The sequence below is a fragment of the Trichechus manatus genome, unplaced genomic scaffold (assembly GCF_000243295.1).
Source record: "Trichechus manatus latirostris isolate Lorelei unplaced genomic scaffold, TriManLat1.0 scaffold00073, whole genome shotgun sequence".
Lineage (NCBI taxonomy): Eukaryota > Metazoa > Chordata > Mammalia > Sirenia > Trichechidae > Trichechus > Trichechus manatus.
Window position 1 is genome coordinate 1,533,038 of NW_004444009.1, and position 12,019 is coordinate 1,545,056.

Below are 12,019 nucleotides of genomic sequence, written 5' to 3' on the forward strand. Positions count from 1 at the left end.
GAGCGGCCATCTAAGATGCATCAATTGGTCCCAGCCCACCAGGAGTAAAGGAGAATGAAGAACACCATGGACACAAGGAAGGTATTAGCCCAAGAGACAGAAAGGGTCATATCAACCAGAAATTTTATTAGCCTGAGACCAGAAGAACTAGATGGTGCTTGGCTACCACAATGACCGCCCTGACAGGGAACAAAACAGAGAGTCCCTGATGGAGCAGGAGAAAAGTGGGGTGCAGAATTCAAATTCTAGTAAAAAGACCAGACTTAATGGTTTGATTGAGACTGGAGGGACCCTGGAAGACGTGGCCCCCAGGCTGTCTGTTAGCCCAAAACTAAAACCATTCCTGAAGCCAACTCTTCAGACAAAGACTGGACTATGGGACATAAAATGATACTCGTGAAGAGTGTGCTTCTTAGCTCAAGTAGATACATGAGATTAAATGAGCAGCTCTTGCTTGGAGGTGAGACAAGAATGCAGAGAGTCAGGAGCTGGTTGAATGGACATGGGAAATCCGGGGTGGAAAGGAAGAGTGTGCTGTCACAGTACAGGGAGAGCAAGTAGTGTCACAAAGCAATGTATGTATACATTTTTGTATGAGAGACTAACTTGAATTGTAACCTTTCACTTAAAGTGCAACAATAAAAAGGAAAAAAACAAAACAAAACAATGAGTCCCTCATTATTAAGGTCTCACCAGTCACCATCTCAAAGCAGGAAATGTGAACCCACCACCTACCTGGAGTACAGGAATGCCAGCAGCTTGTCCAGCAGGTGAAGTTTTCCACTAGCCTCAATCAGGTGGTCTCCAATTTCAAAAGGCTCTGGCTCCACACCTAGAGAAGAACAAACCACTCCCAATAATGTGCCCCCAGTCAAGGCAGAGTCCATGGGTAGAGGTGCTGGTGACCAAGCTACAGCAGGAGTCAAGCTCTTTCTAAATGATAAAAGGTCCCAGCCTCATTTCTCTTTGAGGCTTTTTATAAATACTTGTTTGCATGACGATCTTAATGATGCTTAATGCCATCACAGAGCCTGGCATACCAGAAATGCCTAATAAATGTCCACCCAAGGACCAAGCCCATTCTTCAGGAAACTAAAGCACAGGGAGATGTTAAAGGTTAAGGGGACCCAAAATCAAAAACTTGAGGCTCTCATTCTAGAAAACAAATCAAGAAATAGACTTAAATGTATAAGTCAGTGATTCTTCAGGCAGGGAGTGGCAGTTAAAATAATCTGGAGGGCTTCTTTCAAAATCTCTTTCCTCCCCCAAAAAGTTATGATATGCACCTGATTAAGATTCTGTGAAATTTTAAAACAGTTCATAGTGTTACTTGGCAAAGATTCCCTTAAGGCAGCAGGCCCTCCACATTGAACTATCCTAGAGATCCCTGATCCTATCCATATGAAAGTCTCCAGGGCCACAGAAGTCCTAGAATTGCCCCAAAAGCCACCAATCAGAGGGAATCAAAAAAGCCCCAGCATAAATGAAAATGAAAACACTACATATCAAAATTTGTAGGATGCAGCTAAAGCCTTCTTAGAGGAAAATTCATAGAAGTCCACAAAGTAAAGAGGAAACAGCAAAGGAAAATGAGAAGGAGCACACAGTAAGGTAGCAAGAGAAGGTGCTGTCCCAGAAGCCAAGTGAACAAAATGTTTCAAGAAAGGGGTGATGAACTGTGTCAAGGGCTTCTGAGAGGTTAATTAAAATGGGAACTGAGAAATAACCATTGGCTGGGCAACATGGAGGTCACTGGTGAACCCGGAATAGTGTTGATGAAAGGATGACTGACTGGAGTGAGTTCAAGACAATGGGATACCTAATCATGAAGAAAGGATCAGATAAATCCAGATTATGAGACAACTCACAAAACAACTGACCTTGACACTTCAAAATTATCAATATCATTTAAAAAGAAAAAGGGCAAAACAAAAATCAAAAGAGCTTTTCTAGATTATAGGAGACTAGAGAGACATGTCAAATGAAATGCAAGATCTGTCGTTGAATCTTGGATTAAAAAAAAAAGAAAAAGAAAACCACAGCCATAAAGGACATTAGGGGGACAACTGAAGAAATCTGAATAGGAACAATATATTAGATAATATCAATATAAAAAAATTGATGCTAGAAAATGGGAAGAAATGAAGGAGACACAGTAAATATTGGCAATTCTTTTGAGGAATTTTGCTATGATGTTGGCCACAGAAATGTTAATGAAAATAATGTGGGAAAAGAGGGCACTGCCTCACCATCAAACAAATATGGATGATCCACACACTTTCGAAGCTGGGACAAGATGTTCTGAAGTTTAACTTTCTTTGTCATTTCATTTTCAAATGCATCTGAAATTTTCAAAAGAGAGAGATGGAAAACCAAACCAAAAAAAAAAAAAAATTAAGTTTCCATAAATAATCTTAAACTAAAACCCACTGCCATCGAGTCAACTCCAACTCATAGTGACTCCATGTGTTACAGGGTACAACTGAGATCTGTAGGGTTTTCTTGGCTGCAATCCTTATGGAAGCAGAGTGCCAGGCCTTTCTTCCGTGGCACCACTAGATGGGTTCAAACTGCTAACCTTTTGGTTAGCAGCCAAGTACAAATTGTTTGTGCCACTACTGATCTCAATAATGTATCTTTCAAACCTATATCAACCTCCCAAATTTCATGGAATTGCTTTGAGAATTAACAGCACATCCGTATGAAATTTTCTTAAACGTCAGTTTGTTTTAAGGTGGAAATCTAAACTAAAAATTGAACTTAGGTACACTTTGTTACTCTTCAGAAAAATTCTTTTTAACAAAAAAAAAAACAAAAACCCTTTTTAACAGATGTCATAAAGCCAAGAGACAGAAAATGTAAATTGAAAATTGTGAGACTGTTCCATTCCCACCTCCCCCTTCACTTTCTCTCACCTCCCCTTAGTTACTTAATCATTACATTTGATCCAACAAAATAGCTGTACAATCTATTAAATATCTGACAGGGTGGGGTATGAAAGACAGGACTGGGACACCTAGAAATGCATGCTTTTCTTAGGCAATAAGAAAAACTGGACAGGAAAAAAAAGAAATTCTGTAACTGCAAAAACCAATAAAGTCTGAGTTAGATTAAAGATACTCGGCCACTTTCCCTGGCTGATGTGAGTATTATTCAGAATATAAAATTTCATTCCATGTATTTGCTATACAAAGCACATGTGATTATAAAACACTTCCCTGTATGAAAATCACAAACTTGTTGAGTTTCAATATGGACAATACCCTCTGATTACCTAGGTCTTTCATCAAAATGGCCTTGTAGTATTTTTTCTGCATCGCTGACATGCCATGGTATATTACTACTTCGGTCTTCTTGGGAAGCTCTGTAGCTACTTCAGCTTTCACTCGCCTCAGCAGAAATGGCTGCAGGAGTTTGTGTAGTTCAGTTGCTGTGTGGGGGAAAAAAAAACACGAAGTATGGGACAAGAACAGGACTAAGGCATTGAACTACTAGAGAATATACAGCAATATTCATCCTGGGATAGTATCACAAGGATAAGATGGATGATTCTGATAAGGGCTGCAAAAGTGTGAGAGGAAGAAGACTACAACTGCCAGCTGTATAAATGAGGAAGGCTTCCCTCCTTCACTTTCACATCCCATCTATCCCAGAGTTTTGGTTTTGGTGCAGTGTTAAAAGAAACACCAGTGCTACAGAATGCTTAACTATCGCACCCATACACCTTTCTACCTCAGGAAGTGGCATGGAAAGTTAACAAACTCCTTATAGAAGTCACAAGCTGAGAAAAAAACAAAAAAGTGAAAATCAGTAGGCACTTCCCATTTCTTCCAAAAATGACTGAACAGGCCCTATCGTAGAATCATGTTAACAAACAATTAAGAGAGTCATGAGTAGCAGGCAACTGGGAACACAAGGGCTCTGACGTCACTTTTTGTGTGGCTGTTTACCTCCCTGGTCACCGATTCTCTTACTTTTCTATCTAAAACCATTCCACATTAGGGAAGCTTCTGGGTCCAGGTCTCTTGGGTATTTTGTAGGAAGTAAACTTGCCTGACTCGGATTCTTTCTCAATATCCTGGTAACGCTGAGCAAAATCTTCCACCTGCTCCTTGGAAAAAATATCAGGCTCCACAAAACTGAGGAGGGAGTAGAGCTCTTGGAGGCTGTTCTGGATGGGAGTTCCAGTCAACAGGAGATTGAAGACTACTGAGAACTCAAATAAATAAAGTAAAAAATCCATAACACTGTAAAGCAAGACTCAGATAACTATCACAACCCTGACCCAAACAAAGAGAGGCATGGTTTAATGGAATGACTAAGGGGGATGAAAATAGAGTTGTATACTAGCTGTTTGATATAAGAAATGATACATCTTCAGTTTCAATATAAGAAGGCGATAATAATTCTGAGATTATGTTATCATGACTACAGAAATGATGTAAACAAAACCACTTTGTGAACTCTGAAGTACTATATGAGTATTCAATATTGCTATCATTACTCAGTCTGTGTCGTGATTCAAGCTATGTGGGGGAGTCTACTGAAGCATCACAGACACACTGCATATACCCAGTTTGGGAAGTCCAAAGCTAAAGCATCAGGCCCCAACACTACAAGCAAGAAGATCTACATTAAAAGAATGTCTTTTTGTAAAATTTCACAGCACATCAGATGCAACACATCAAAAACTTCTGGATGTTTGTGGACATGGGGACATATACACCTCTAAATGGAAAACAATTTTTAAAAATTTGAACAACAGATAAGAACACCAAGGGTAAGGGATTAATGAAGTAAAAGGTCAGGAAAAACAACAGATGTTGGGTCAAGCAAAGGACAACCTCTGAACTAACACTGACAAGAACTTACACCCCTTAGAGTTTAATATAGCAAAATGGGAAAGCCATATCCTACGTATGTATATTATTTTAAATACCAAAATACAAAATATTTTAAATATGCACGTACATACTCGTACATACACACGTTGTTGTTGTTGTTAGCTGCTGTCAAGTCGATTCTGACTCACGGCAACTCCACGTGTGCAGAGTAGAACTGCTCCATAGGGTTTTCAAGGCTGTGATCTTTTGGAAGCAGATCACTAGACTATTCTTTCGAGGCATCTCTGGGTGGGTCCAAACCACCAATCTTTCGGCTGGTAGTTGAGTGCTTAACCATTTGTGCCACCCAAGTATGCCTACATATACACATACATAATGTGTTTGATTTTTTAAATAAAGTATACGTATTTTATATGTTTGGGTGTATACATACAGAGTAAAGGACATGGCAGGATATATACTAAAGTGTTAATAAATTTTACTGGGTAGAGTCTTAATTCATTAGATTACCATATTTTAGTAAAATTTATTTCCTATATAAAAATAAAAAGAAAAGGGAGAACTAAGACCATGTTAAATAAATACTGCTTCTGTCACTCACAAAATTTTCATTTAGTTTTGCATAAATCTGACTGAAAAAGAGTTTCAATCCATTCAGTTGACTCTATATGGGCCTAAACTAATATTTTTTGAAAGGGAGTTACATAAAAACTAAGACTCTCCTGTGAATTTACCTCTGACAGTGTCTTATGCAGCAAGGAGCTTTGGTTTTTCAACCTGTGAGCTTCATCCACAACAAGAACACTCCAAGGGAAGCTGTGAGAAAAAAATCCAAGCTTTCATTTTTCTGTAACACAAACACATACCTCACAACCTAGTCTTACTACAAAACTCTGACTGTTGTTGGAAAGACTAATATTAAGCCTATTATAAAAATACGAAATACCCTTCCTATTTAAGGGCTTAGGATACACATAGGACAATATCTGCATCCAAAAAAACCAAATCAAACCCATTGCCGTTGAGTCAATTCTGACTCATAGTGACCCTGTAGGATAGAATAGAATTGCCCATAGGGATACCTATAGGGTATCCAAGAGCCCTGGTGGCATAGTGGTTAAGAGCTCCTCTGTTAACCAAAGGGTCAGCAGTTCGAATCCACCAGCCACTCCTTGGAAACCCTAGGGGGCAGTTCTACTCTGTCCTACAGGGTTGCAATGAGTCAGAATCAACTCGACAGCAACAGGTTGGGTTTGGCTTTTTCTGTAGGGTTTCCAAGGAGCGGCTGGTGGATTCGAACTGTTAACCTTTTGGTTAGCAGCTGAGCTCTTAACCACCACACCACCAGGGCTCCAATAGCTGCATAAGGCCGTAAAATTAAGGGGAAAAAAAATTTTTTTTTCCAAAGTAGGAAAGACCTACTCGTTAAAGGCAGACAGGAAGAAGCCAGAGGCGGAAAGGAAAAAGAAATATTTACTGACACCTACTATGTGCTAGACACTGTGCTTGGGGCTTTACATATGTTATTTAATACTCAAAACAATATGGTAAGAAATTATTGTGCTCATTTTCCCAATGAGGAGACTAAATAAAGCTCAGAAAGGTTAGATGACTTGGTCAAGGACATAAAGCCAGTCTGAGGTAGAGCTGACATTCGACCGCAGAAGAAACATCAAAAGATGGTAGTGTCATAGGAGCTAAAGAAGTATGACTTTGGAACGGAGGAAGTGGTCAATAGGATCAAATGTTGCGGACACATCACTGGATTTGTTAATATGGAGGTCATCGGTAGCTGCTGTCAGAGTGCTTTCTATAGAGCAGTAGGTTACAATGACAATTACTCAAGAGTGTTCAGTCATGAAAGTATTATATCCTTTGACTAACACTACTGGAAAGCTGTTCCTAAGAAACAATTCAAAATATGGAAAAATATGTATACATGAATACGTTCCAAGCTGCATCATTTAAAACACCAAAGAACTGAAAATAATCTAAATGTCCAAAAATAGGTGATAAACTATTATGTGGCATTTTAAATGATAATTATGATGATTATGTTGTGATAAAAAAGGCCCATATAATAACTAAAAAAGATATAAAAGTTGTATATCCTTTTTTTTTTTTTTTACAAATGTGAAAGCCATGGAAAAGATAATAAAGTGGAAGTTATAAAATTTTTAACTTTTTATTTTGCTTGTAAAACTATCCGCAATCTCATCATATTATTTTACACAGTAAAACCTGCAAAAGCCGGAATCTATATAAGGCGGAACTGGTCAGAGAAAGAAAACTCAGATATTTTCCATTAAAACAAGCGATAGAAAAGTGGTAGGTAAGACTACACCCTGTCAAAGGCAGTAAAACTTGTGTGACACGGAAAAACAAGGCAGTCCCATCGACTTCTAGCTCTCACAGGTTTCACTGTACTTAAAAAACTAAATGCATATACAGGTAAAATAAAATATTGAAAAGATAGTGGTAATGGAAATAAAATTCCTCAAACATCTGAGACAGATCTTAAGCAGAGGATGCTTTACAAGGAGGAAGCTCTCTTCCTGTGAAACTACAGAGAAGATCCATAGGATGGGTGCGGAAACAGAGATGCCTGGTACCATTCACCTACTGAGCAGTGCATGTGGAGGAAGAGCTGGGGGCCCAAAGCGAGTGCAGGAGTTGGGATCATTTCCTGCTGGGCAGCATGATCAGAGAATGCACTAAGGAATAAAAACAATGGTTATATGATAAGGTATGAAAGTGTCCATAGCAGAGTGCCTGGCCAAGGATTAGCTTTCAAAACACATTAGGTTCTATTATTCCCTCATAAAGGGCTAGGTGTTTAGGTTTTTACCCACAGCAAGCATCCAGTAAGTGCTTGTTCAATGAAACAGGCTACACGGAGGTGGATTTTGGCTCAGTGAAAGGAAGTAGGTCAAATCACTCATCAAAAGTTGTCTGGCACTAAAGAAGAATCCCTGGAAAGGAAGAGGTAGGGGGAATTCTAGCACTTAATGGAGAATCAGATAAAGTAACTTCTAACCTTCTTGATTTAAAGATTCTACAAGTCTGTCATCTAGCAAAAGCTTAGTAATTTTCATATTGTTAACATGCAGTCTTAACTCTCCATAATAAACCTCTTTAGGGGGCAGAGATTATATTACACTTCCCTGCTGTTTACAGAGTAATACACAATATAACCTTGTCAAATAAATTGAAAGACTACATGTATGTTTTTGGGATTTATACTATGAGTCCACACTATACACGTCCCCTTGTTACTTAGGTTCTTAAATCACTTGGAATGCATTCACGACAGATTATCCGATATAAAAAGAATATATGCCTGTAGAATAAAGTGAAATTCCAGGGTACCCAGATACTTTAAGAAGTTCTCTTAAAAAGAGGCTCTATATAAGCAGTGAGTTTCTATTTATGGTGATGGGAAGCTTGGCAACGATTATGGGTGACGGTTGCACAACATGATTAAGGTAATTTATATCACTAAATTGCATACCTGAAAAATGTTGAACTGACAAATGTTGCTTTATGTATATTTTTACAATAATAAATAGTGAAAATAGAAGCTCCGTAGCAACGGGTGCTGGGTTTGAAAGTCTGCCTTGCCACTTACTAGGAATGTAGCCTGGATGGGTTACTGCAGTGTAATGGATTGCTTTTTGTGTGGCCTTTCTAGCCATGGTCTTGTAACTCCCACCCAGGTGATTGGGCAGGACTGTGTGATAGGGGAATTGTGGCCCACTAAGGGGACTGGTCAGTTCTGCCATCCTGCTGGGCTTGAAATGAGCCACCCCAAAGGCGGGAAAGAGAAGAGTCTACCACACAAAGAAAGGAGAGACTGGCAGGAGAGACCTGCAGGAGAGACCCGCAGGAGACGGTGTTGTGGGCTTCCCGGCCTAGGGAGCAAGAAAGCTGAGTGCCTGTGGGCAGAGACTGAGGGTCAGGGAGAAGCCTACATCTGACCCACAAACTTGGGACTTGCCAGCCTCCACAACTGTGTGAGCCATTTCCTTTATATGGTTCGTGAATTCTGTGAGATGCTGCAGTGAATTAGGGAACCCAAAGATGGTTGGGAAGTGTAGAGCGGAGAGGGAGTAGTTGATGTTAGAGATGATGGAGTGGTACAGCAGCTAGGAAAAGTTGGACATTTGCGACATCTTTTACCTCTGCTTCATAGGAACCAGCTTTGTGCTCATCCTTATAAAAGAAATTATTCATTTATTACCTAATCTTTTACTTTCCTCATCTGTAAAATGGATAAAAATACCTGCCTAATAGGGTTTCCGTGATAACTAAATGGAATAATTTATGTAAAGTGCCCAACAACATTTATGTTCCAATCCTCCTGACTTTTGAGACTGCCCATACATTACCATGAATTATGGTTATCTGTAACTTCTTACCCCTCAATGAGAGTTTATGTCCTCTCAGGGCAGCTCTGGGATTTACTTTCCTGGTATTGCCAATAGCTCCCAGAACAGTTCCTTTCCAAATGAAAAACTTCCAACAATTTTTAAGCTGAATATTGATAATAAAAAGACAAGGAGAAGGAAAGCATGTCCTCTTCTTAACAAAGGTAAAACAACAGGCTCGCTTTCTGGACCTACTTAAACACTGGATTAATCCTCTTTAGACACTGGATGGAAGCCATGAAATCTATGATTGAGCCTTTAGTATTTTAAAATAAGATAATAGAAATCTACTCACAAGAACCTGGATGAGAAATAACATTTAAAATATTGATAAAACACTTTGAAAACAAAAATTTCTGAATATTAAGATGAAGAACCCTTACCTAACCATGCCATAATGACACATGCTATGGACAATGAAACCTTGACAACAACTCTTCTTTTTTTACTTACCTAAAATGTAGTTTGTATTTAACTTACGTTATAGTTATCTTGACATGACCATATACTACAACCATAAACTACCTGTATTTGGTAGTACCAAGAGTTAAATCCAAGTTTCCTACACTTCATGAGCTGATGAGGCCAGAAAGCTAATTAAAAGTATACTTAAAAGAATTTAATATCTATTAACCACCCAAAACACTATGTGCACATTACCTCATTTAATCCTCACAACAGCCATCCCCCCTAAGAAATTTAACTATCTCCATTTTACAGATGAAGCTGAAGTTCGTACAGGTTAAGTGACTAACCCAAGTAAACACAGATAACGAGATGTTATTGTTAGGTACCATCAAGTCGGTTAGGTACCACTGAGTCAGTTCCAACTCACAGCAACCCTACATACAACAGAACAAGTAGAAGGCTAGAATATAGAACTCTCACCACGCTACCTATCCATGAACAGGATTCATGGAAGACATGCATACCACGTGAGAGGTGAAGGATTCAAATGTGAAAGACAGACATGACTTTCATGATGCACTCAAAACTGTTTCTAAAGTAGTGCAATCTACTCACGATTTTAGAAATGATGCATCTTTCAAGCAAATCTGAAAAATTAAGGAAGACACACTATAAAGGCTGGTATCAACATAACTCTGACATTAATAAGCTGTATCAATATCCCAATATTGTTTCCCATTCACTCTCTTAAATTACAGAATTTATCTAAGTCTTATTCATTTATTACGTTAAAAGATTTTTAACATAATTTTTAAGTACCACTCTTATAAACCAATAGATGGGAAGTATGAGTAAGTGGAAGATCTTGCTTACAGTGACCCAGACAGCCTTAGTTTGAAGGAAGACTTATAATGAGGCTGGAACTACGTAAGTGTCCTCCATGTCCCAGTCTAAAAAACCCTGTCCCCTGCCTGCTGCCTGCCTGTCTCATTACTCCTATTCACAGACCAAGATGTAACTCCAGAGCCACCTCCCTGGGAAGCCTTCCTCCTTAATCCAACAGGAAAGACAGGGAGAGATATCTAACTAATTTGGAGCACAATGATTCTTAACTTCTCTTGGTCACAGCACCTCTTTCAGCATCTGATGAAAGCAGATTGTCTTCCCAGAAAAATGTGTACACTCAAGAAAATTAAATATAATTTCAGAAGGTTCTATAACCTTTAAAGCCCCAGGTGAAGAGACCTTGCTATAGAGAAACAAAACGGTACCTCATAGGTAGTGAGCAGCACATGGAAACATGACTCTTGTTTTAGGTCTTGCTGTAGGTGGGCTCTCTCTTCCTTGTCACCTGTATATACTACACAGGAAAGACTTGGAGCAAATCTGAATCCAAGAAGAGAAACAGATGAACATAAATGCTAGGGCCATGGGAAAAGGGTGTGCATATCTGGAAAATGAGATTTTATGGAAGATTTGCAGACATGAAGAATTAATGATGCCCCTCAAACCGAAACAGTCGTGGGAATCTGGTAACAAAGACTTCACAGCACTCGCCAGGTATTAAATACTTAAAGCTCATTGTTGTTAGTTGCCCATGTATAGGCTCCAACTCATGGTGATCTTTTTTTTTTTTTTTTTATTGTACTTCAGGTGAAGGCTTACAGAACAAATAGTTTCTCATGAAACAGTAGTACACATGTTGTTTGATGACACTGGTTAACAACCTCACAATATATTAACCCTCTAACGTCTCAACCTTTTCTTTTTTCGGTGAAAATACACATAGCCAAAGATACACCATTTCAAAAATTTCTACACGCACAATTCAGTGACATTGACTACGCTCTTCCAATTGTGCTGTTATTCTCACTTAAGATGAAGGCTTACAGAACAAAACAGCTTCTCATTTAACAGTTACTACAAATGTTGCCCTATGACGATGGTTAACAATCTCACAACATGTCAACACTATCCTTACTCAACCTTGGGTTCCCTATCACCAGCTTCCTTGTCCCCTTCTACCTTCTGGCCCTTGTCACTGGACTCCTGTACCTCTTTAGTCTCATTTGGTTTTACGGGGCTGTCCACTCCCAGCCTGAACAGTGAACCTTGGAGGTAACTTCGCCACTGAGCTAAAAGGGTGTCTGGGGGCCATACTCTAAAGGTTTCTCCAGTATCCTTTAGGCCAGTAAATCTAGTCTATTTTTTTGTGAGTTAGAATTATGCTCTACATCCTTCTCCAGCTCTGTCCAGAACCCTCTGTTGTGATCCTGGTCAGAGCAGCCAGTGGTGGTAGCCGGGCACCATCTACCTGTACTGGACTCAGTCCGGTGGAGG

At 39.2% G+C, this 12,019-nt stretch overlaps 1 protein-coding gene across 3 annotated transcripts in view; it reads right to left on the minus strand.

Moving 5' to 3' along the window:
* The window catches only part of CHD1L (chromodomain helicase DNA binding protein 1 like), a 104,630-nt gene that overhangs the window by 58,356 nt on the left and 34,255 nt on the right, over nucleotides 1–12,019 (minus strand). For all 3 annotated transcript variants that reach the window (XM_004380426.3, XM_023734848.1, XM_023734847.1), the window contains 7 exons: nucleotides 10,951–11,065; nucleotides 10,295–10,326; nucleotides 5,579–5,660; nucleotides 4,054–4,216; nucleotides 3,275–3,430; nucleotides 2,250–2,342; nucleotides 736–832 (listed from right to left, as the gene is read on the minus strand). In XM_004380426.3, coding sequence (XP_004380483.2) covers nucleotides 736–832; nucleotides 2,250–2,342; nucleotides 3,275–3,430; nucleotides 4,054–4,216; nucleotides 5,579–5,660; nucleotides 10,295–10,326; nucleotides 10,951–11,065 — 738 coding nt within the window. The remainder of the gene's footprint in view (nucleotides 1–735; nucleotides 833–2,249; nucleotides 2,343–3,274; nucleotides 3,431–4,053; nucleotides 4,217–5,578; nucleotides 5,661–10,294; nucleotides 10,327–10,950; nucleotides 11,066–12,019) is intronic.